This window comes from Rattus rattus, chromosome 8, assembly GCF_011064425.1.
Source record: "Rattus rattus isolate New Zealand chromosome 8, Rrattus_CSIRO_v1, whole genome shotgun sequence".
NCBI classification, from domain to species: domain Eukaryota; kingdom Metazoa; phylum Chordata; class Mammalia; order Rodentia; family Muridae; genus Rattus; species Rattus rattus.
In genome coordinates this window covers 98,507,899-98,534,683 of record NC_046161.1, presented here as the reverse complement: position 1 = coordinate 98,534,683, position 26,785 = coordinate 98,507,899, and the positions used below count along the sequence as shown (strand labels likewise).

The window sequence follows — 26,785 nt, the reverse complement described above, 5'->3', positions numbered from 1 at the left end:
GAGTGGGGTGTTGAAATCTCCTACTATTATTGTGTGAGGTGCAATGTGTGCTTTGAGCTTTAGTAAGGTTTCTTTTGTGAATGTAGGTGTCCTTGTATTTGGAACATAGATATTTAGGATTAAGAGTTCATCTTGGTGGATTTTTCCTTTGATGAATATGAAGTGTTCTTCCATATCTTTTTTGATAACTCTTGGTTGAAAGTAGATTTTATTTGATATTGGGATGGCTACTCAATGGCTACTGTTTCTTGGTACCATTTGCTTAGAAAGTTGTTTTCTAGCCTTTTACTCTCAGGTAGTGTCTGTCTTTGTCTCCAAGGTGTGTTTTCTGTATGCATCAAAATGCTGGGTCCTCTTTACGTATCCAGTCTGTTAGTCTTTTTATTGGGGAATTGAGTCCATTGATGTTAAGAGATACTAAGGAATAGTGATTGTTGTTTCCTGTTATTTTTGTGGTTAGAGGTGTAATTATGTTTGTGTGTCTCTCTTCTTTTGGTTTCGTTGCAAGGAGATTACTTTGCTTTTTCTAGGGTGTAGTTTACATCCTTGTGTTAGAGTTTTCCATCTGTTATCCTTTCTAGGGCTGGATTTGTGGAAAGATAATGTGTAAATTTGGTTTTGTCATGAAATATCTTGGTTTCTCCATCTATGTTAATCGAGAGTTTTACTGGATGTAGTAGCCTGGGGTGGCAATTTTGTTCTCTTAGGGTCTGTATGACATCTGCCCAGGATCTTCTGGCTTTCATAGTCTCTGGTGAGAAGTCTGGTGTAATTCTGAAAGATCTGTTTTTTATACGTTACTTGACCTTTTTCCCTTGCTGCTTTTAAAATTCTTTCTTTGTTTTGTGCATTTGTTGTTTTGACTATTATGTGATGGGAGGAATTTCTTTTCTGGTCCGGATTTGGCTTTTAAGTAGTGTCTGTAGTTCTCACATGTTTGGTTCATACATTGTTATTAATTTTAATATTTGCTGATATTTGAGTGCTGTAATTCTTCTTACTTGTTGTCTGTCTGAAGCACTGATATTTGATACTGTTTTCTACTTGATCCATTCTCTTGGAAGGCTTTCACTGGGTTTTTGTCTTATTGAACTTTTAAAATATGTCAGTAAGACTTTTCTAATGTTTCTATCTCTTTGCTGAAATCCACATTCATATCTTATATTTGTATAGATAGTTTTTGGTTTCCTATAATTCTTAATAAATTGAAATATTTTATATTTTATTACTTGCTTCTATATGTAGTATTAAAGCAATTAAATAAATCCTGATGGCATGTTTCTGCTACCTGTTCTAGTGGCTTACATTCCTGAATGAAAGCACCCACTTTATATTTTGTGATGCCTAAAACAGCTCAGTGGCTGGGATACATTCTAATCTCCATGTGGCTAATCCACCTCCCTCCAATAATCCCAAGTTATCACTTACTACATTCTGTAGTCTACCTTGGCTGCCCTGGACCTATTTGGGCAGCTTTCTGGGGCACTCTCCTTGCTCCTACATGGTGGCTGTGCCTCCCTGTCTTGCACCTTCTCAGGCACGGTGTCTTCCTTTCTTCCTTCTCCGGGCATGGCAGATCTTTTCCTTCAGTCCCAAGCTCAGGAATCCTTAAGTCTCGCCTCTGTCTGCCCTACCCAGCCATGGCATTGTCTTCTCTGCATGTTTCAGGTATCCTATCTACCTTTGTAAATTATTTGAAATTCTTATTATAGAAAAGTATTTTTTTCTTCTTATTCTGACTCTTCCTTCACTGGGTTACTTGAAAGCACCTTCTGGTCTTGCCCAGAAGTCTGTATTTCTTTATGATTCAGATTTGGTTGGTTATAGTTTTTAGGAATATTTTCTTATTTCTTCTGAGTTATAAAGTGTGTTTGTCTATAAGTTTCCTAATAGTATCTTATGGAACTTTTACATTTTTATGGAGCCAGTTATGATGTCTCATAGTTCACATTTTTTTTCATATGAAAATCACATGAAATGTCTGCTTTTTTTTCTTGGTCTATTTGTTTTTCTTTTCAGTAGTACAAACCTTATTTGCATTCCACTCTTCTGTTTTCTAGTTTCTATTTTATTTTTGCTTATATCTTTATTTTTTCTCTTATCTGTCAAACCATTGCACTGGTTCTCAAGAAACATTTTCATTTATTTACTTAAAAATTTTGATTTACACTTAGACCCATGGCTTGTTCAGAATGTGCTTTAATTTCCATGTGTTTGTAAATTTTCTAATTTTCTTCCTTTTACTGACTTCTATTTTCATACAGTTGCAATCAAAGGATAATTATATTTTTAGTCTTGAATTTATTAAAACTTACTTTGTGTCCTAATGTGATGTATTCTAGATAATGTCCTGAGTGCTTGAGAAGAATATTTATTCTGCTATTTTTGGATGGTCTCTGATTGTTCAAGTCTAGTTTTACTCTATTGTTTTTATATTTGTGTGGTATAGCCATTGTTGAAAGTGGTATGTTTGGATTTAGATCCCCTAATGGAACTGTATTGCTTTCTATTAAACTTCTCTTTAGATTTGTCAATGTTTGCTTTAAGATGTTGTTGGATGCATATATATTTGCTAATATTACAGCCTTTTTCTGAATTAATCCTGTCTCAGACATTTATGTCTCCTGTGACAGATTTTTTTAATCAGATGATTTCGATGCCTCTTCTTTCCTTTTGAATGGATTATCGTTTATATCCTTTTACACTCATCTTGGTTTGTAAAATACAAATACTTCAACTGAAAGTGGTTTTAAAAAATAAATTTTGAGTTTATAATATCATTACATAATTTCTTTTTTCCCTTTCCTCCACTAATTCCTCCCATGTACCATCGCTTGCTTTCTTAAAATTCATGTCCTTTTTGTTGTTACATGGCATGTGTATATGTATGTGTTTCTAAATACAAAGATACAAATTGCTTAGTCTGAATGAATAATGTTGTCTATATACATATATGTTTTCAGGGCTGACCATTTGATATTGGATAATCAATTGGTGTGATCTTCCCTGGGGAATACTTGAGGCCCTGTGAGATTTTCTTCTTCCACGTTAGCATGTCTACTGGTGTGGTCCTTGTTCAGGCCATATTTAGGCATCTATGTTGGTGAGACTTCAAGGAGTAGCTTCTTCATATTTCTGGAGACACAATCTCTCAACACTGCCTGCACTCATGTTTGTTTTTTATGCTTTGATAATACCATTAGGATCACTCAAGATAGCTCATAGGTCTATTTAAAACTGATAAGAAGTGTCTGTGATAATATCTAAAAAATTCTACACTTAAAATATGGTGTGTAGTTTATAGTAATATGTTCTTGAAAATTGCTAAGAGATTTTAAGTGTTATACAAACTATAAATATGTGAGTTAATATATAATTTGAAATAAGATTTTGTATATAACTGAGATATATACTTTTCCAGTAGTTATAAAATTCAACTCCCCATGATATCTTCTCTCTTTACATTTTAGTTAATAATTTTATCTTTTTTATATTATATGTTCATGAACAGAGAATGGAGGTAAGAGTTACTTTTAACTATTGTCTTTTTTTTTTTCTTTTTTTCCCCCGGAACTGGGGACCGAACCCAGGGCCTTGTGCTCGCTAGGCAAGCGCTCTACCGCTGAGCTAAATCCCCAACCCCTTAACTATTGTCTTTTAACTTTTGTACTAGAATGATACATTATATTATTCCCAATTTGATCATATTCTCTCACATTTAGAATGTTTTTCACTTTGAAGAACTTTAATATTTCTTATGAGGTAAGTCCAGCGGTAATGAAGTGTCTCAGCAGTTTTGTCTGGAAATAGAAACTTTTATCTCATATTTCTGAAGGACAGCTTTGCTGAGTAATCTGTTCTTTGTAGCAGTTTTTTTTATGGATCATTCTACTTGTCTTGTGCTTAGAAGATTTTTGCTGAGAAATTCACTCAAGGCTATGGAAGAACTCTTAGATATGATAAATTGCTTTTGATGCTTTCAAAATTCTGTGTTTGACATTTTAAAATTTGATTATAATGTCTCTTAGTTAAAAGCTCATTATTTTTTAGTTACTGTGTTTCATGGCTCTTTGTTTGTGACAGTGGTCAAACTTAGGACCTTGAACATTCTGGGAAAGCACTCTGCTAACTGAATTATACCTCCAGTCCTGTCAGTTAGGTCTTTGTTCTTTTGAGACAGTATCTTACCAAGTACCCAAGGCTTGACTAGAGCTTGTTATCTATTTCAAGTTGACCTCAAACTTGCAATTCTCCTGTCTTTACCTTTCTTTTTTATTTTTAAAAATTTAAAAAAAATTATTTTTTTTATTTTTTTCCTGTCTTTTCAAGTGCCGGAATTATAGGCATGAATCATTTCACACCCAATTTTCACTCATTCTTTAAAAATTTTTTCTCTACCCCCTCCTTATGAAATTTCTATAAAGATACATAATTGGTTTGCCTTTTTTTCATTAGATACTGAACTGATATTGTACTGTTGAAGTTCTTATGAAGTTTTTTTCAGCTTAGTCATTGCTTTCTTCAGGGATAGATTATTATTTTCAGTGGTGTTTATTTGTTGAATTTCTCATCTTGTCTCTTTAACTCATTTCGAGATGTCATTTTGTCCTTATAGTTTACTCTTGTTTTTGTTTTTGTTTTTTGGTTGTTTGTTTTTGGTTTTTCGAGACATGGTCTCTGAATAGCCCTGACTGTACTGGAACTTGCTCTGTCGGCCGGGCCAGCCTCTGCCTTTGCCTCTGCCTCCTGAGGGCTGGGATTAAGGCATGTGTTACTACCACTGGGCTTCCTTTTCTTTTGGATAAGATTTTGCTGTGTTCCCTAGACTTACTCTGCTTCTTTATTTAAGATGTGTTTTGGCATGGTGGTGCCATTATTTATTTATATTTAGAGTCAAATCTTCAAGTTAATTTATTAAATTTTTTCTTTTATTCAAAATAGCTTTTTTCTCTCATATATCCTCATTACAGTTTTCCCTCGCCATACTCTTCCTCTTCTCCCCTCCTATCTAGACCTACCCCCTTTCTGTCTCATTAGAAAACAAATGGACTTCTAAGGGGTAATAATATATGATATGAAATATGTTGTTGTTGTGGTCTGATTTGCTTCAACCCCCAATAGCTGTAACCATTTTGTTCCATGCTTGACAGTCATTTCATATTGTTGCTGTAATGTGCTTGCTAGTCTTTGACTCAGAAAAATAACTTGATTCAGAACAAGGTCATGCTGATCACATGTTCTGTTCTGTTCTGTTCTGTTCTGTTCTGTTCTGTATGTCCTGAGGCTTGTTAATCTTAAGGAATTCCACAAAGCTTTACATTGGACCCATCAAATTAAAGGTCAATATGAACTGTTTTAATGTGAGTCAGAGCAGACCACTGGGCAGCCCTTCCTGCACCTGCATATGAGCTCACTGTGGTTTTTGTGGCAGAATGCCACTAATAAGCCAAAAAGTTATGATTATAATACTCATGCTCTGCTATCTCAATGTTCTGAAGTTCCCCTGTTGAGCACCTGCTCAGCACCTCTCTAACCTCACTGAGGACCAGTCAGTTTAAAGGTTCACCACCTCTCTAACCTCACTGAGGACCAGTCAGCTTAGAGGTTGGCTGATGATACTTTGTCTAGTAAGCCAAAACACAGCACTGTTCCCCTCCTTGTCTTTTAAACCTTTGAACATGGGTCTTCCTATAAAAGCCTGTCCTGAGAGCATACTGGTACCACAACTAGGTTATTCCTTCTTATGGTCTTGACTTGATCAATATTAGGGTGTGTGTTCAATAAACCATCCCTGTCTGACTGAGATTGGTGTTTGTGTGGTTTGTAGAGTGGCTTCTAGACCACAACAATGTGATGTGATATGATATATGATATATGATAAAACAAAAACTAGCACATTGGAATAGGACAAACCTCCCCCCCAAGAAGGAACAGCTACCTCCAAAAGGCACAAGAAATAGATACAGAGACCCACTGTATATACACTGAGGAATCTTATAAAAACACAAAACTGGAAGTCATAATAAATATGAAAAGAACTTATAGGATAAAGAGAGAAAAATATAAACAGTTCATCCTGTTGGGTTGCCTCATCCAACCTTGATATGAGGACTAATGCCATGTCTTATTGTAACTTGTTATTATATCACTGGGAGGCCTTCTCTTTTCTGAAGGGAAATGGAGGAACAGTGGATCTGGGGGAGAGTGAAGGTGGTGGGCAGGGGAATGGTTGGGAAGGGGGGATGTATTGTATGAAAAAATAAAGAAAAATTGAAACAAAACAAAGATAAATTAAAAAAAATCAGGCATGGTAGTGTGTGCCTTTAATCCTAGCATTCGGGAGGCAGAGGCTGGCAGATCTCTGTGAGTTCGAGGCCAGCATGGTCTACAGAGTGAGTTCCAGGACAGCCAGGGTACAGAGAGAAACCCTGTCTCAAAAAAGCCAACCTACCCTCCCCCCGAAAGAAAGAAAGGAAAAAAGAAAGAAAGAAAAAAGAAGCCCTGACATGACATTGAGAGAAGGAACACAGAGATCTGTCTGCCTCTGCCTCCCAAGTGCTGTGGTTAAAAGTGTGTGGCACCACTGCACGACTTCTTTTTCTTTTTAATTAGGTTTCGTTGTATTCCGCACATGAGCTGAATTCAGCAATCTTCCCATGTTATCAGACTTCAGAGTCACAGCTTGCCCCAACAAGCCAGGTTCAGCCTCCTATTTTTAATATAACAATTAGAATAGCCAAATTAATGGTGAGAAGCAGAAAAAGAATTATTCAATGTGGCCACATTGGGAAGAGAGACAAAGAGTCTAGTGATCTATCTTTTGGGTTTTGACATGAGGTATAGGTGTCAGAAGAGATCAAGGGTTTTATGGGTATTTGAGTAGTTCGTGTCAAGGTGTGGGTCGTTCCCCCGCCTCCCGTTCCCTCCATTGACCTATCAGTCTCTCTTCTGTAGAGTGGTCTGGTAAAAAGTTGTAAATCTCATTCAGGTACTTGGCTTCCCAAGTGCTGAGATTAAGAGCAAGTGTTACTATGCCCAGTGTGACTTCATTTCAATTTTGACAACTCCCTGCCTTGCCTCTGAAAGCATGAACTATTTGGTAGTTTGATTTTTTTTTCTCATGTTGATATGACAAAGTTTATCTCTACTGGTAAGATTTGATCTGATATTGGGGGAAATAAGTTACAGATGTTAAGGAGCTAGTGCCAATATTAATCCTTTACAGTCAATAAGAAAACAACTATGTCAGGCAATCCTAAAGTCCATTCTACTTGTCCTGTGGACACTCCAAAAGTATTGTTCAGTTTCTTCACCAGAAGTTGTACTAATACAGAATGTTAATAATCTAAATTTTTACAAAGCACAACTATGAATTGTGTACTTTCTTAGAAATAGTGTTCAGAAGTTATAAAGCTTTGCGGTAACAACCAATAAAAACAAACCTGATTTGAAAACGAAGTACTTACTTATAGATTTATCAATGTTCAATATTGGGGCCAAGGAGGAAAGAGGGCTCTCTGGCTGGTCCTGTGGAGGAGAATCTTTGACTGGACTGCAGTAGGCTTGAGCTTGGTGGCTGCTGTTGCCACTGGGAGTGCAAGGAGGCTTTCTTAGGGGGATTAGATGGCAGCTCTGTAGGAGAAGGTCCTCTCTGTGGCTTCCCACCTCAGATCCCAATGAAAAGAGGCAGTCCATGGTTTTAAGGCATTTATTGTCATGGTGGAAAGTGGATGAGTAAAACCGTACCCCCCTTCTCAGAATGGGCCTGAGATTAAATACCTTTTGCAGGGAGGAGTGTCTGGGAAGGAAAGGTGATTGGTTAAGCCTCCAGGCCTTTCCGTACCTCATTATAATTATAATCTGTCTTGAGCCTACGTGACCTGTGGTCATGTCTTCTACCTATGGAGGGGCTCAGGGTGTTGCCCTTATGTGACTGATGGCCACAAGTTTATGGAGGGCTGCTCTGCGGGCTAGTGACATGTCTGGTTTCCTCGGAGTCAGGAGAAACACCTATCGTCCCTTTCAGGGTCACAGGGGTTTCAAACCTCCTCAACCTGGAACCAGGGTGCCTTTCATGGTTCTGTACCACCTTTAACCCAGCACATATTGCAGACAGGACAAATTGTAGGTTGAAGGTAGCTGGGTTGGTGTCCCAATCCCTCTGCTGGAAGCATTGCATGGTGACAGAGGTTTGATGGTTCAGGCAGAATCCCCCATCGCTAGGAGTTTTTGCTAGAGTCAACCTATAGATTCCTGGGATCTATTACAGTAGGTTTCTATATTGTAGCCCAAATGTTCCCTAATTACAGTTGTCTCTTTCAGTACTTTCTCTCTCTATCATTGCCCCCACCTATTCCCTCCTATTCCTGTTTCCAGCTTCCCCCAGTCCACCTGCAAAATCTGTTCTATTTCCCCTTCACAGGTAGATCCATGAATCCCACAGGAGCCTTTCTTGTTACTTAACCCCTCTGGGTCTGTGGATCGTAGCATGATTATTCCTTACTTTACAGCTAGTGTCCACTTATACGTGAGTAATATCATGTTTGTCTTTCTGGGTCTGGGTTACCTCATTCAGAATGATTTTTTTTCTAGTTCCATTATATGCCTGCAAATTTCATTTTTTGAATGCTGATACTCTAATGTAGAAATATACCACATTTTCTTTCTCTATTCTTCTGTTGAGGGACCATCGAGGTTGTTTTCAGTTTCCGGCTGTTATGAATAAAGCTACTGTGAATGCAGTTGAGCAGATGTCCTTGTGGTAGGATGGAGCGTTCTTTGGGTATATATGCCCAGAGTAGTATATCTGGGTCTTGAGGAGATTGAGTCCCAATTTTCTGAGGAACTGCCATATTGATTTTTATAGTGGTTGTACAAGTTTGCACTCCTACCAGTAATGGAGGAGTGTCTTACTTTCTCCACATCCTCGCCAGCATGAACTATGACTTGTGATCTTAGCCATTCTGATAGGTATAAGATGGGATCTTAGAGTTGTTTTGATTTGCATTTCTCTGATGTTAAACATTTCTTTAATTGTTTTATTTTTTCAGCCATTTGAGATTTCCCCTGTTGAGAATTCTCTGTTAGATATCTAATCCATTTTTAAATTGTATGATTTCATTTGTTGATGTCAAGTTTCTTGAGTTCTTTATGTATTTTAGATATTTGTTCCCTATTAGATAATGGAATTAGTAAAAATCTTTTCTCATTCTGTAGGCTGCTGTTTTGTCCAATTGCCCATGCCCTCTGCCTTACAGAAAGAAGGTTGTCAGTTTCATGAAGTCTTATATATTAATTGTTGCTCTTAGTACCTGTGATAAGTGCCTGTAAATTTTTGATGAGGATTGAGTTGAATGTGTAGATTGCTTTTGATAGGATGACCATTTTTACTATGTTAATCCTACTAGTCCACGAGCATGGGAGATCTTACCATCTTCAGAAATCTTTAACTTCTTTCATAAAAGTATTGAAGTTATTTTCATACAGTGCTTTCACTTGCTTGCTTAGAGTTACCCCCAAATATTTTATATTATCTGTGGCTATTGTGAAGGATGTTGTTTCCCTGATTCTTCCTCGGTTTACTTTGTTTGTCATTTGTATAAAGGAGACCTACTGATTATTTTTTTAGTTAATTTTGTGTCTAGTCACTTTGCTGGAGGTGTTTTTCAGGTATAGGAGTTCCTGGGGGTTGCTTATGAATAATATCATCTGTGAATTGCAATACTTTGACTTCTTTTTCAATTTGTATCCCGTTGATCTCCTTTATTTGCTCTAGCTATAATTTGAAGTACTATATTGAATAGATAATGGAGAAAGTAGACATCCCTGTCTTGCTTTTTTTTTTTTTTTTTTTTTTGGTTTTTTTTTTTGGAGCTGGGGCCCGAACCCAGGGCCTTGCGCCTCCTAGGCAAGCGCTCTACCACTAAGCTAAATCCCCAACCCCTCTGTCTTGCTTTTTATTTTAGTGAAATTGCTTAGAGTTTTTGTCCATTTAATTTGATGTTGGCTATAGGTGTGCTGTAAACTGTCTCTATTGTGTTTAGGTATGTTCTTTCTATCCCTGCTATATCCAAGACTTTTATCCTGAAGGGCTGTTAGATTTTGTTAAAGGACTTTGCGGCATCTAATGACAGTTTGTTTATATGGAGGGTTACATCCACAGATTTTTGTTTGTTGAACCATCCCTGCATTTCTAGGATGAGGCCTACTTGACTATAGTGGCTGATATATATATATATATATATATATATATATATATATATATATATATATGTTCTTTTTTTCAGAGCTGGGGACTGAACCCAGGGCCTTGCGCCTCCTAGGAAAGCACTCCACCACTGAGCCAAATCTCCTACCCCATGGCTGATATTTTTGATATGTTCTTAGATTCAGCTTGCAAGTATTTTATTGAGTATTTGGTATCAATGTTCATGAGAGAAATTGGTCTGTACTTCTCTCTCTTTGCTGAATCTTTGTGTGGTTTGAGTATCAGGGTGACCGTGGCCTCATAAAATGAATTTGGCAGTGATCCTTCTGTTTCTATTATGTGAAATAATTTGAGGAGTATTGGTATTAGCTCTTATTTGAAAATCTAGTAGAATTCTGCCCTAAAACATCTGGCCCTGGGTTTATTTTTGTTGGGAGACTTTTAGTGACTGCTTTTACTTTGTTAGGGGATATAGGCCTATTTAAATTATTTATCTGAGCTTGATTTAACTTTGGTAAGTGGTATTTATTGAGAAAATAAATTGTCCATTCTTTTATATTCTGCAATTTTGTGGAGTACAGGCTTTGAAGTATGACCTAATGATTCTTTGAATTTCTTATCTCTTTTGTTATGTCCCTCTTTTTGTTTCTGATTTTGTTAATTTGTATATTTTCTCTGTCTTTTAGTTAGTGTGGATGGATAAGGGTTTATCTATCTTGTTTATTTCCTCAAAGAACCAACTCTTTTAAAAAATGTTATATTTATTTATACTCCATATGTTGCCCTCCTTCCTGATCCCCCTCCAAGAGTTTTTCACCCAATTCTTCCTCCCCATTGCCTCTGAGAGGGTGCTCCCCACACTCACCCAATAACCCCTACCTAACCCCTTTTATTCCCTTTCCCTGGGATATCAAGTCTCTACTGGATTAGGCACATCCTCACCCACTAAAGCCAGACAAGGCTGTCCTCTACTACATATATGCCAGGGGCCTAGGGTTAACAGATGTATGCTCTTTGATTGATGGCTTAGTCGATGGGAGCTCTGAGGGTCCCAGGTTAGTTGGTATTGTTGTTGTTCTTCCTGTGGGGTTGCAATCCCCTTCAGCTCCTTCAATCCTTCTCCTAACTTCCATAGAGGTCCTCGACCTCAGTCAAGTGGTTGGCTGTTAAGTATCTGCATCTGTCTCAGTCAGCTGAGCCTTTCAGAGGATAGCCATGTTAAGCTCCTGTCTACAAGTACAACATGGCATCAGTAATCGCGTTAAGGTCTGGTGCCTGCCCATAGTTTGGATCCTAAGTTGGGCCGATCACAGGATGACCTTTCCTTCAGTCTCTGCTCTATTTTATCCCTGCATTTCTTTTAGACAGGAACAATTCTGTGTCAAAGTTGTGAAGGAAGTTTGGTGGCATCATCCTCCACTGTGGGCCCTGTGTATCTACTGGAGGTGGTCCTTTCAGGTTCCATTTGCACACTGTTGGGCATTTTGGCTAAGGTCATCCATATTGAGTCCTGAGAGCCTTTCACATCCCAGGTCTCTGGGACGTTCTAAAGGTTCATCCTGCCCTCCGCCCCAGGCAGCTGCATATTTCCGTTCCTTCTTCTGGCCCTCTGGGCTTCTTTCTTGTCTCCCTATACCTGAGCTTGCTCCCATTTTCTCCTTGCCCTTCTTTTCCCTCTGAACTCCTTTCCCACCCAGATCCCTCCCTCCCTCTGCTTCCCATGATTATTTTGTTTCCCCTTCTAAGTGGAATTGAAGCATCCTCACTTGGGCCTTCCTTCTTGTTAACCTCCTTGAGTTCTTTGGATTATGTCCTGGGTATTCTGTACTTTTTTTGGCTAATATCCACTTATTAGTGAATACATGCAATGCATGCCCTTTTGGGTCTGAGTTACCTCACCCATGATGATATTTTCTTGTTCCATCCATTTGCCTGTCAAATTCATGATATCCTTGTTATTTAATAGCTGAATAGTATTCCATTGTGTAAAAGAGCCACATTTTCTGTATCCATTCTTTGGTTGAAGGATATCTGGGTTGTTTCCAGCCTCTGGCTATTACGAATAAGGTTTCTATGAACATGGTGGAGCATGTGTCCTTATGGTATGGTGGAGCATCTTTTGGGTATATGCCCAGGAGAGGTATAGGTGGGTCTTCAGGTAGAACTATTTCCAGTTTTCTGAAGAACTACCAGATTGATTTCCAGAGTGGTTGTACCAGTTTGCAATCCCACCAGCAGTGGAGGAGTGTTCCTCTTTTTCTACATCCTTGCCATGTGCTGGTTTCTTGAGTTTTTGATCTTAGTCATTCTGATGGATGTAAGGTAGAATCTCAAGGTTGTTTTGACTTGCATTTCCCTGATCACTAAGGATGTTGAACATTTCTTTAAGTGCTTCTTGGCCATTCGAGATTCTTCTGTTGAAAATTCTCTGTTTAGTTCTGTCCCCCATTTTTATTTTTTTTATTATTTATTTATTTTTTTTGGAGTCTAAAGTTCTTTATATATATTTTGGATATTAGCCATTTTGGATATTGGATATTATATATTTGGATATTCACTATTAGGATTAGTGATTAGTGAAGATCTTTTCCCAATTTGCCATTTGTCCTATTGACTCTGTCTTTTGCCTTACAGAAGCTTTTCAGTTTGATGAGGTGCTATTTGTAAATAAATTATTGATCTTAGAGCATGAGCCATTGGTGTTCTGTTCAGGAACTTTTTTTTTCCTGTGCTAATATGTTCAAGGCAGTTTTCCACTTTGTCTTATATTAGATTCACTGTATCTGGTTTTATGTTGAGGTCCTTGATTCATTTGAGCTTTGTATATGAGGTGATAAATATGAATCAATTTGCATTCTTCTACATGCAGATTACCAGTTAGACCAGCACCATTTGTTGAAGATGCTTTCTTTTTTCCGTTGTGCCATTTTGGTTTCTTTATCAAAGATCAAGTGCCCATAGATATGTGGGTTTATTTCTGGTCTTGAACTCTATTCCATTAATTGATTTCTCTGTTTCTGTATCATACCATTCAGGCTTTTTCACTATTGCTCCATAGTACAGCTTGAGGTCAGGGATGGTGATTCCCCCGAATGTTCTTTTATTATTGAGAAATGTTTTAATTTTCCTGTTTTTTTTATATGAAGTTGAGAATTGCTCTTTCCACATCTGTGAAGTATTGTGTTGGAATTTTGATGGGAATTACCTTAAGTCTGTAGATTGCTTTTGGCAAGATGGCCATTTTTACTATGTTAATTCTACTGATTCATGAGCTTGGGAGATCTTTCCATCTTCTGAGATCTCCTTCAGTTTCTTTCTTCAGGGACTTTAAGTTCTTGTCATACAGATCTTTCACTTGCTTGGTTAAAGTTACACCAAGACATTTTATATTATTTGTGGCTATTGTGAAGTGTATTGTTTCTCTAATTTCTTTCTCAGCCCATTTATCATTTGTATAAAGGAAAGCTACTGATTTGTTTGAGTTAATTTATATCCAGCCACTTTGCTGAAGTTGCTTATCAGCTGTAGGAGTTCTCTCATAGAATTTCTGTGGTCACTTAAGTATATTAACATATTATCTGCAAATAGTGATTGCTTGACTTCTTCCTTTCTAATTTGTACCCCAAGAATCTCTTTTTCTTGTCTAATTGCTCTAGCTAGAACTTCTAATACTATATTGAATAGATAGGGAGGGAGTGGGGAACCTTGTCTTGTCCCTGATTTTAGTAGGATTGCTTCAGTTCTCTCCATTTAATTTGATGTTGCCTGCTGGTTTGCTGTATATTGTATTACTTTTATTATGTTTAGGTATGTGCCATGAATTCCTGATCACTCCACGACTTTTAACATGAAGGGGTGTTGTATTCTGTCAGAGGCTTTTTCAGCATCTAATGAGATGATCATGTGATTTTTTTCCTTTGAGTTTGTTTATATAGTGGATTATGTTGATGGATTTTTGTATATTGAACCATCCCTGCATCCCTGGGATATAGCCTACTTGATCATGGTAAATGATGATTTTGATGTGTTCTTGGATTTGGTTTGTGAGAATTTTATTGAGTATTTTTGTATCTATGTGTAAGCGAAGTTGGTCTGAAGTTCTTTCTTTGTGTGGTTTAGTTATCAGTATCTGTGGCTTTGTGGAACAAATTAGGTAGTATCCCTTTTGTTTCTGTTTTGTAGAATAGTTTGAGGAGTATTGGTATTACTTCTTCTTTGAATGTTTTGTAGAATTCTACACTAAAACCATCTAGCCCTGGACTTTGCCTTTTTTTTTTTTTTGGTTGGAAGGTTTCCTTAGGGGTTATGGAACTGTTTAGATAGTTTCTCTGATCCTGATTTAACTCTGGTATGTTGTATCTGTCTAGAAAATCATTCATTTCATCCAGATTTTCCAGTTTTGTTTTGTATAGGCTTTTGTAGTAAAATCTGATTTTTTTAAAAAATTTCCTTCGTTTTTGTTGTTATGTCTGTTTTCATTTCTGATTTTATTAATTTGGATACTGTCTTTGTGCATTTTAGTTTGGCAAAGGGTTTGTCTATCTTGTTTATTTTCTCAAATGATGGGCTCTTAGCTCTGTCGACTCTTTGTATCAATCTCTTTGTTTCTAATTTGTTGATTTCAGCCCTGAGTTTGGCTGTTTCTTGCCTTCTACTCCTCTTAGGTATGTTTGCTTCTTTTTGTTCTAGAACTTTTCAGGTGTGCTGTTAAGTTCATAATATAAGATCTCTCCAATTTTTTTTTTAATGAAGGCACCTAGTGCTAAGAATTTTCCTTTTAACAACTACTTTTCATTGTGTCCTATAAGTTTGGGTATGTTGTGCCTTTATTTTCATTGAATTCTAGAAAGTCTTTAATTTCTTTCTTTATTTCTTCCCCGACCAAGGTATCATTGAGTAGTGTTGTTAGTTTCCATGAGTATGTAGGCTTTCTGTTGTTTTTGTTGTTATTGAAGTCCAGTTTTAGTCCCTGGTTTCAGTGAGTATTGTTCTCTTTGTTTCTATTTCAGCCTCCAGTTTATTTCCTGCTGTCTGCTTGTAGGAGATCTCTCCAATGTCTTTATGCAGGCACTTAGTAGTATGAATTTTCCACCTAGCTCCATTTTCATCGTGTCCCATAAATTTGGGTATGTTGTACACTCATATTCATTGAATTGTAATAGAGAGTTAATCAGTTTCATAAGTTTGTAGGCTTTCTCTTGTTTCTTTTGTTTTCAGAACTTAGTTTTAATCTTTGGTAGTCTGGTAGGATACAGGGGTTATTTCATTTTTTTTTTTCTTGAGTCTCTTGAGAAATGCTTTGTGACCAAGTATGCGATCAGTTTTGGAGAAAGTTCTGTGAGGTGCTGAGAAGAAAGTACTTTCATGTTTGGGTGAAATGTTCTGTAAATATCTGTTAGGTCTATTTGGTTCCTAATATTTGTTAGCTCTATTATTTCTCTGTTTGGTTTTTGTCTGGGTGTCCTGTTCATTGGTGAGTGTGGGGTATTGAAGTCTCCCATTATTAATGTGTGATTGAAGCTTTAAAAAAAAATAAATGTTTCTTTTACAAATGTGGTTGCTGTAGTTTAAGTCGTAACCTCAGGCCTTTCCACCCAGGTCATGAAATAACAACTTCTTATATATGAATATATGCTTAGTAGGCCAACAGCCTTGGCTCTGTTCCCCAACTAGCTCTTTTTTTTTTTTTTTTTTTGGTTCTTTTTTTCGGAGCTGGGGATCGAACCCAGGGCCTTGCGCTTCCTAGGCAAGCGCTCTACCACTGAGCTAAATCCCCAGCCCCCCCAACTAGCTCTTAATTACCCATTTGTCTTACTCTAAGTCATGCCATGTGGCTGGTTACCTGGTTCTCAGTTTCATGAGACTGTCTTCTTTTGTGTCTGGGACTAATCTCTTATGCTTGACTGTCTCCCAGAATCATCTCCCTCTGCTAGATGTTCTACCTTCTAATCCTGCCTCAGCTCATTACTTACAGGTGAAGCTTCTATATATTACATAAAAGATCATCTTTTTTTTTTTTCCTGTTTTTCGGGGCTGGGGACCGAACCCAGGACCTTGCGCCTCCTAGGCAAGCGCTCTACCACTGAGCCAAATCCCCAACCCCATAAAAGATCATCTTAATAGGTTGTTTTTGCATTTGGGACATATATGTCAAGAATCGAGATGTCATCTTGGTGGATTTTTCCTTTGATGAGAATGAAGTGTCCTTTCCTGTCTCTTTTAATTTTTGTTGGAAGTCTATTTTGTTAGTTATTAAAATGGCTACACCAGCTTGCTTCTTGGGTTCATTTGTTTGTAAAATCCTTTACCAACCCTTTTCTCTGAGGTAATGTTTATCTTTTATGTTGAGGTGTGTTTCTTGTATGTAGCAGAAGAAGGATCCTGTTTTCCCATCCATTTTGTTAGCTTGTCTTTTTTATTGGGGAATTGAGTGCATTGATACGGAGAAATACCAATGAACAATGATTAATTCCTGTTACTTGGTTGTTGCTGGTGGTGGTTTTCTCTCTTTCTCTCCCCTTACCCCTTGTGTGCGTGTGTGTGTGTGTGTGTGTGTGTGTGTGTGTGTGCGTGCGCGTGCGCGCGCGTGTGCATGCATGCACGCACATGTGTGCATATACCCATAGTTTCCTTTGTCTTTTTCTGGTATGAGATTATTTATTTCCTGTGTTTTTATGGGTATTATTAATACTTTTGGGTTGCAGTCTTCCTTCTCATATCTTCTGTAGGTTTGGATTTATAGATACTGTTTAAATTTGACTTTATTGTGAAATAGCTTGTTTTCTCCATCTGTGGTGATCGAAAAAATTTTTTTGGTATACTAGTTTTGGCTGGTATTTGTGGTCTCTTAGAGTCTTGCAAGACATCTTTTTAGCCTCTTCTGGCTTTTAGAGTCTCCATTGAGAAGTCAGGTTAATTCTAATAGGTCTGCCTTTATATTTTTTTTAAAGTTATTTTTTATTTTTAAAAATTTTTACAGTTCAGTTGTTATCCCACTCCTGGTCCACCTTTCTGACAGTTCTTCATCCCATTCTTCCACCCCACACCTTGTATCCAAGAGGATGCACACACACACACACACACACCCCCCCGCCCCATGACAGGCCTCCCAACTCCCTGGAGCCTCAAGTCTCTCTAGGGTTAGGCAAGTCTTCTCTCACCGAGGCCAGACCAGGCAATCATCTGCTGTATATGTGTGTGGGGGGCCTCAGACCAGCTCCTGTATGCTGCCTGGTTGGTGGCTCATTGTCTCAGGGATCTCAGGGGTTCAGGTTAGTTGAGATTGTTGATCTTCCTATGGGATCACTCTTCAGCTTCTTCCAGCCTTTCCCTAATTTAACCACAGGGGTCCCAGACTTTAATCCAATGGTTGGGTGTAAGTATCTGCATCTTTCTCAGTCAGCTGCTGGCTGGGCCTCTTGGAGGTGTCTGTAAGCACACCATAGTATCACTAATAGTGTCAGGCATTGGAGCCTCCCCTTGAGATGGATCCCCATTTGGGTCAGTCACTGGACCTCCTTTTTCTCAGTCTCTTCTCCATTTTTGTCCCTGCAGTTCTTTTAGACAGGAACAATTCTGAGTCAGAGTTTTTGACTGTGGCATGGCAACTGCATCTATCCCTACACTTGATGCCCTGTCTTTTTACAGGAGGTGGACTCTACAAGTCTCTACAATGCCCATAGTTGGGCATTTCATCTAAGGTCCCTCCCTTTGAGTCCTGAGAGTCTCTCACCTCCTAGGTCTCTGGTATATTCTAGAGCCAGCCGCCCCAATCCCCCCAGGTTGCACATTTCCATTCATTCTGCTGGCCCCCAGGGAGCCTCTCCTCTCCCATATAGGTCCCTTCCTCTCTCTGCCCCCATTGATTGCTTTCTTCTCCCTCCCAAGTGTGATCGAGGCATTCTGACTTTGGCCTTTATGCTTGTTAACCTTTTTTGTTCCTTTTTTCTTTTTCTTTTTTTCGGAGCTGGGGACCGAACCCAGGGCCTTGCGCTTGCTAGGCAAGCGCTCTACCACTGAACTAAATCCCCAACCCCGCTTGTTAACCTTCTTGTGTTCTGTGGATTGTATCCTGGGTATTCTGTACATTTTTGGCTAATAGCTCCTTATTAGTGAGTACAGACCATGCATGTCCTTTTGGGTTTGAGTTACCTCACTCAGGATGATATTTTCTTGTTCCATCCATTTGCCTGCAAAACTCAAGATGTCCTTGTTCTTAATAGCTGAATAGTATTCCACTGTGTGAAAGAGCCACATTTTCTGTATCCATTCTTTCCATGTGGGGCATCAGGTTGTTGCCAGCTTCTGGCCATTACAGATAAGGTGCTATGAACATAGTAGAGCACTTGCCCCTGTGGCATGGTGGGGCATCTTTTGAGTGTATGCCTGAGTGGTATAGCTGGGTCTTCAGGTAATTTGAGGTCTTCTTCTAATTTTCTGAGGAACCTCTAGACTGATTTCCAGAGTAATTGCAATTCCACCAGCAGTGGAGGAGTGTTGCTCTTTCTCCACATCCTCCCAGCATGTGCTGAGTTTTTGATCTTAGCCATTCTGATTGGTATAAGGTGGAATCTCAGGATCATTTTGATTTGTATTTTCCTGATCACTAAGAACTTTTAACATTTCTTGGTCATTCAGAATTCCTCTGTTGTGAATTCTCTGTTTAGCTCTCTACCTTATTTTTTATTGGGTTGTTTGGGTTTTTTTTTTTGGAGGTTAGCTTCTTGAATTCTTTATATATTTTGAATGTTAGCTCTCTATCGGATGTGGGGTTAGTGAAGAATTTTTCCCCCAATCTGTAATTTGCTGATTTGTCCTATTGACTGTGTATTTTGCCATACAGAAAATTTTCAGTTTCATGAGGTCCCATTTATCAATTCTTGATTTTAGGAGCCTGAGACATTGGAGTTCTATTTAGGGAACCCTTTCCCCCAAACTCCCCTTGTCAGGGAGTCTGAGGCTGTTTCCCACTTTCTATTCTATTTGATTCAGTGTATCTGTTTTTTTTTTTATTTTTTATTTTTTTTGAGGTCCTCGATCTACTTGGACTTGAGCTTTGTGTAAGGTGACAAATAGGGATCTATTTTCATTTTTTCTGCATACCTATTGCCAGTTAGACCAACACCATTTGTTGAAGATGCTTTCTTTTTTGCACTGTATGATTTTGGCTTCTTTGCTAAAGATCAAGTGTTTACAAGTGTGTAGTTTTATTTATGGGTCTTCAATTCCATTGATCAACTGTCTGTCTCTGTACCAATACCATGCGGTTGTTGTTGTTGTTGTTGTTGTTGTTTTAATCACTATTGCTCTGTGAGGTCAGGGATGCTGATTCTCCCAGAAGTTATGTTGTTTGTTCTTTTCTCCCTGCAGCGTTTAACATTTTTCTTTGTCCTGTATATTTAGTGCCTTGATTTTTATATAGAAAGGATTTTCTTTTCTGGTTTAATTTAATTGGTGTTCTATAAGATTCTTGTACTTTTATAGGCATATCCTTCTTGAGGTCAGGAAAATTTTCTTCTATGATTTTGTTGAAAATATTTTCTGGGCTTTTGAGCAGGGATCTTCTATTTCTATTATTCTTAGGTTTGATCTTTTCACAGTGTCCCAGGTTTCATACATCTTTTGTGTCAGGAACTTTTTAGGTTTAACTTTTTTTTTTTAAAAACCAAAGTATCAATATCTTATGGTTTTTTTTTTTTTAGTTCTTTTTTTTTTTTTTCCTCAGAGCTGGGGACCGAACCCAGGGCCTTGCGCTTCCTAGCGCTCTACCCACTGAGCTAAACCCCCAACCCCTCTTATGTTCTTTTACACCTGAGTCTTCTCTTCCATCTTTTGTATTCTGTTGGTGATACTTTTGTCTGTATTTTCTGTTTGCTTACCTATATTTTCCATCTCCAGGGTTCCCTCAGTTGTGTGTGTGTGTGTGTGTGTGTGTGTGTGTGTGTGTGTGTGTGTGTGTGTGTGTTTCTTAATTGTTTCTATTTCCATTTTCTGGTCTCGAGTAGTTTTATTTATTTCCTTCACCTGTTTGTGTTTTCTTTGCTTTCATTAAGGAATTTATTCATTTCCTCTTTAAAGATCTCTGTCATCTTCATAAAATTAGTGTTAAGGTTGTTTTCTTTTATCTCAGCTGTGTTAGAACTTCAGGGGTTTCTGTAAGAGGTTAGTTGGGCTCTGGTGTTACCATATTGCCCTGGCTGATGTTGATTGAGGTCTTATACTGGTGACTAGGCATCTGTGTTTGGGATGAATATAGATCTCTGTGCTTATTTTTGAATTTGTTTTTGTTGGATGGGTGTTTTGTTCCTTGATTTCTGTTTTATCTAAAGTCTTTTTGTCTTTGTGGTCTGTATTTCTGGTGGGTTATGTGACTTCTGGTGCAGCAGAGAGTCTCCATTGGAGTTGGGGGCTGGACTTCTGGGAGCTAGTATGGCCTTTCGTTCAGCAGGACATCTCTGTTCTTCTCACTAGTGTGGCCTGCACCTATTCTGACTGAAATATCCTGTACTTGAGCAGTGGATATCTGTCTGTGTACAAGTGGGGTATGGCCATGGGGTTGGGTGTGGGAGTGGGTGGTGGAGTGGGAAATGGTATCAATAGTGTTGGTCTTTGGGCTCCCATCTTAACTGTTTTGACTGGAATGACTTACAGCTGCACAGTGAATTGAGCATTCATTCTTATACATAGAAGAATTACAAAGACTTTTAAGAAATTAGTCTTACAAAAATTTATAGAACAGTGTTAGTTATTACAGACAAGTTGTTTACAAGTGTGTACCATATGTATAATAACATTTTATTATATTTTGTTAGGGAAAAGTACATGTATGTCCTCTCTCTCTCTCTCTCTCTCTCTTTCATTCACAGAAAAATGTTTCAGATGATATGATTTTTCAGATGACAGATTTTTTTCCTGGTACCTTTTAAAGTCTGTAAGACATTTAGATGTTGAAATTATACCACAGGTAATGAATGTTTTAAAAAGTTAAAAAATTATTTTATGTATATGAACTTTGCATATATATATATATTCATATATTCATGCACCACATACAGGCAATGCCCGTGAGGATTAAATCTGGGGGTTGAATCCCCAGAAATGGAATTAGAGATGGCTATGAGCCACCGTATGGATGCTGGGACTCATGCTTGGGTCTTTTAGAAGAGCAGTGGTGGTGCTATTAACCATGGAGCTATTTCTCCAGGATTTCCATTTTAAGCACTTTCCAGTTGGGCAGTAGCAAGTCCAGTGCAGCATGAGAAGATCCCATTGTTTGTATCAGTTAGTACAGCTGCATGGATAGGAGGAATTAACTGATTAGCCTTCCATAATTTCTATCTCCATAGACTGTCATAGGGCTGCCTTGCATTTCTATGTTCCCAGGGTGTAATCTCAAGCTATTTAGCCTGACTCAGGGCCGAGGGAAAGCAGGGCCTTACTCTGGTCTGCAGTGCCCATTGCTGAGGCTGGCTCTGGTTGCAGCTGCTGTTATTGTTGGCCATACTTGGCTTCTGGGAAGGCCCTGGGAACAACAGATGTTACTGGTATTTTGAGTGCATTAACTTTATATGTCTTTGAGTTTGTAAACATTTTTATACTATATAAAGTTCAGATATATAGTTAATATGCTTCTGAAAGTCATATAGATACATAGGGTATTATTTAAAGATAGTTGCTTACAAAGAAGTTATTTAAGAGACTTTAATACAAACAGATACTTAAATGGATTTCAGCTTTGCTAAGTTATTTGCTGTCCAAGCCTGAAATGTTAAAAAAAAAAAGACAAAACCTTGTCTTTTTTCTTTTTTCTATTTTTTCGTTCTTTTTTTCCCCAAAGGTTTCTCTGTGTAGGGCTGGCTGTCCTGGAATTCACTATGTAGACCAGGTGGCCTAGATCTTGAAGATCTACCTGCCTCTGCCTCTCTAGTGCTGGGATTAAAGGCATGCACCACTATCACATGGCCAAAATCTTTATTTTAAGTTAAACATAAACTGTCATTAGAGCAGAACAGTATTTGTACTTAAGTTTTAAAATGTCCTAAGATGGCATGTAACTATTTAGGGGCTCAGACTGCTTTATATTTCTCAGTTTCTAACAGATACTTTTAAAAATAACAACGTCTGTATTTTCAGAGCCAAGAAACTGAATAGTCAACTTTCTAAGCATCCTCATGATCTCTGGGCTGTTTATAATGCGGTTAATGGATAACTAGAAAAGAAAACCCCAAAGTTTGAATTTATTTTGGGCAGTGAGAGGTGTGAGAGGTCTGTGGTTGATTGAAAATGTCTCTTCCTAGTGTGGTTGGTAGGGGCATGCCTATCTGGGCAGTCTGTCCCATCTGGACTGTTTTTGTTGTTATTTTGTTCGGGGAGGTCACAAGTGGGCATGCAGATATGGGAAGATGGGGAAGTGAGTGTGATGGGGTGTATGATGTGAAATTCCGAAAGAATTAATAAAAATACTGTATTAAAATGTCTTTAAAAGCTATTGTTTTATTCCTGTAACAATAAGCAAATGAAGTTTGTAATTGAATGATGTTTTTTAAGTAGTTTAGCAAAATGGAAACTTGCAAAACTGGTTGAAGTGTTAATTTGTGATTTCTATTGAAATCTCTTAAATCATATATACAGTGAGATGAGAGTTCAAGACACACAGTACAGCAACATTTCCAAACCAATTAATAAGTCAAACTACTAAAATGTTGAGTCTTAGGAAAAGTGATCAAAAAGAAGATAGTATAAAACAAAGAGACAGATTGACAGAAGTTGGATTTTTATGAAAATTTTTGCTTTTCTTCTCCTAAGCTACTTCATATCCAGCTATATAAACTTGAACTGGATAGTGTATTCAATTCTAGTCATTAGGACATTTCTTTAAAAAAGACTAGGCAGACAGGAAGGAAGGGTGGGCTGCAGCTGTTTCTTAGCAGTATCGATAGTTCTGTTTAAACAGATAGCAGATGAATTTAAGTTAAAACTGTAGATTGTAAAATCAAAGTAAAGGACAAAGGTTAGTGAAGATAAATGATAAGTCTTGAAGTGTTTTTATCATTACGAATATTAGTTCCTTTTTAGAAACTCATCTAATACCTTAAGCACAGAATCATAACGGAAGGGAGAAGATGCAGCAATGCAGTTTTAAATATGTAAAATAGCAGTCTATGGCAGTACTGCTTTATTTTTTCAGTAAGTTTTATATACCAAGAAAATAGAGCTCTTTGAACAGAGGGGAGTGTGAAGAAAATGCTGAGGTATAAAGATGGGGATGGCTGTTGCTTTAATGCTACAAGATTTGGGTTCTTCTTATTAAAAAGGAATGTGAACAAACAAGCTCTCAAATTGATGATGAAACTGTTACATGCTGCTGATAGCCATAGATACATATATGTAAAACCAAAAGGCGAGCAACATCTCCAGTAGCATTTTCTTCATACTGCATTTGTTAGAGTTACACAGTGTATTATATCTATATCTATCTAAGACTATTCTGGTACAGATGTAAATATTGAATTTAGTAGTCCAACAGAGACCCTAGATTCAATGTCTTTGTGACCACACTGATTTTCTCCTTTTCCCCAACAACTGCCAACATGTTTAGCCTGTCTGCTCCCTTTCCCTTTTCTCTTGGACCCAAACCAAGAGTCATACCCAGACAGCTTGTTTCCATTTTTCCAAACTCCAACATGGTCTTCTGAGTCCATTTCCAAATCCCCCAGCTGCAAGAATAAGAACCTCCCATTATTGTCTTCTGTTTTCTGGAAGAAAACTTTGGCTGCCCAGACTTTAGGCTTTTTCTTTTTCTAGCGTGAGATTCCTGGGTAATGCTAGTTTCTTGAGGTCTATAGTTGCAGTAGTCTTATTGAGGGACACAGGGTCTCTTTAGAATTTCTTCATCCACATCTGGCCCATCACACCTCTACCTCCTGAGTGCTGAAATGATAAGTGTGTCTCACATGTCCAGCTCTGTTTATTTTGTGAGGTAGTAGTGCTTTGTCTGTTCCCTTGGTGGCAGTTTCATGTTTTGCTGATTACTTGTGATCTTTCTTTGGCTTTGGTGCTTGCATTTGAAGAAATAAATGTTTCTTCCTCCAGTCTTTATGTGTTGGCTTTGTCATGGCAAACACTGTCAAGTCTCTCTGTCTAGAGAGTTTGGGTGAGCCATTTGGCAGGTTCTGCAGGTGGCCTTGATGATGGAGTTCTTGGATTCATGGATGGCCTGGTCTTGTGCTTGGATTTGCATGTGGGTAGTCAATTCTTTTTCAAGAGGTTGGTCTGGTGCCTTAGTTCTCAGGTGTGTGCTTGGAGGATGGTACAGGTCTTCAGCCATATGTCTTGGAGGCTGACTTCGTGCTGGGATGATCCCTTAGGTGTTTGGAGGATAGCCTAGCATAAAATGGGTCATCAGGGCTAGTATAGAAGTTGGGCCATTTTGTAATCTACAATAGTGTACAGTAGCTGACCTGTCATAGTAGCTCTTGAGTTCCATCCATAGACACTGTTCTGATACCGGGCCTGAATTCTTTGGTTTGATGCTTGGCCAGTCTGTTAATCAGGATTACTAACACATTTGTTTAGATAAAGTATGTGAAACTAGGTCATGCTGAGGGACAGGAGGAGTGTTCATACATGAAATATTTTAATATAGGAGCACATACACACCACTCAGGAATGATAATTGTGCCACAATGTACGTAACTTTCTGACTTACTTAATGATATTGCCATTCACAATATATTGACTATATTAAAGAGGCTCACATATTAAGCAAGAATCATGAAATAATGGAGAGTTTATATTGAAAATTCAGTGCTTAATTCAGTGACTCTGACTGTATTTAAAAAATTATTAACTGATATGTTTATTCTTGCTTTTCTAGTGATATGCAGCTTTCGAGGATCTGTCCCTCAAGGCCTGGTCTTAGAAATAGGAGAAACAGTTCAGATTCTTGAGAAATGTGAAGGTAAGTGTGCGCCTATAAAACACAGAAATAACGATTAATTACAGTTATGGTTGTTCTAATAGGTTTTTAGCAATCTTTGTTTTTTTTAAAATATTTTATTTAATGTATATGAGTACATTGTAGCTGTCTTGAGATACACCAGAATCTGTTACAGGTGGTTGTGAGCCATCATGTGGTTGCTGGGAATTGAACTCAGGACCTCTGGAAGAGCAGTCAGTGCTCTTAACCGCTGAGCCATCTCTCCAACCCAGCAATCTTTGTTAAGCCATTATTAAACATACTAAACTCTGTTAAAATATTTCCTAATTTATATTCAACAAAAAGGTGGCTCTAATATAGTAACAGACATTTCCGGTCACCAGAATTCTAATTTTATATATTATGTCATGATCATTTTTAATTTCTACTTGTACTTATCTGCATTTGAGTGAATTATTTATTGGTTCATCTTTGTTTTTCTGTCAGATTGCCTAGATAATCTGTAGTAAGACAAAATAAATGCTCCGGTGAAATCTGGTTCCACTACTATCCTATTATATATGTATCTTGTTTTATTATGATATTCTTGTATTCTGAAAATACAGTCTTCAAAATTCTACAGTAAAATTAAGTTAGAAATTATACAGAATCAAAGCATTAGCAAAAAGTTAGGGTACTGGGAAGAGAGCTAAGATGTTAGAGTACCTACTGCTCATACAGGGGAATCTGCGTTTGGATCCCCAGTGCCACATCCATAACCCTAGCACTGGGGCACAGACCAGCTGGAGCCAGCCAGTTTAGCTAAGTATCTGAGTTCCACATTCAGTGAGGGTTTCTGTCTAAAAAATACAGTGTGGCAGGGGCTGGAGATACAGCTCATAGGTTAAGAAGATGCACTGTGCTTTTAAGAGAACTCAAGGTTTGTTTTTTTTTTTTCTTTTTTCTTTTTTCTTTTTTTCGGAGCTGGGGACCGAACCCAGGGCCTTGTGCTTGCTAGGCAAGCGCTCTACCACTGAGCTAAATCCCCAACCCCGAGAACTCAAGTTTTATTCCCAGCACCCACATTAGGAGGTTCACAGTCTTCTTAGGGAGAGCCAACACCTCTGGCCTCTGTGGGTTCCCACATTCACATGCATATTTCCACCCTCATACAAGTAAAAAAAGAAAAGGTGTTGAATGATTGAAGAAAACATCCCTGTCAACTCTGGCTTCTACCTGCCTGCACACACAATACTTACAGATTTGCACATACACATGAATACACATCATACACACAAATACACATACAGAAACAGGAAAACAAAAACTAACAAAAAAGCTAACCAAAAGATAAGAACAATTGATGTTGTGGGAAGTAGCTCCATTAGCCTCATCTATCCATTTGGCATGACTAGAGGTCACTTTAAATGAAATAAAGGAGAGGAACTGCTGTGTTGCGGGCATGTGGAAGTGACACTCTGATCTAGTTAGGTTGTTATTATGATGGCTTGTAAATGTAACCTAACATGACTCTATAAACAAATGTTAAAAATTTTTAAATTAGATTTTTAGAAAGCTTATGTATCTACATGACTTGCCTGAGTCCCTAGTATCCTCAAAAGTTGGAATAAGGCATTTAGTCCCATTGAAACTGGAATTAT

General features: G+C 38.0%; 1 protein-coding gene across 1 annotated transcript in view; it reads left to right on the top strand.

The window, feature by feature from the left end:
- Nucleotides 1-26,785, top strand: part of Dock3 (dedicator of cytokinesis 3) — a 341,809-nt gene that overhangs the window by 15,653 nt on the left and 299,371 nt on the right. Inside the window, exon 2 of the mRNA XM_032910506.1 lies at nucleotides 25,083-25,166. Within this exon, the coding sequence (XP_032766397.1) occupies nucleotides 25,083-25,166 (84 nt within the window). The remainder of the gene's footprint in view (nucleotides 1-25,082; nucleotides 25,167-26,785) is intronic.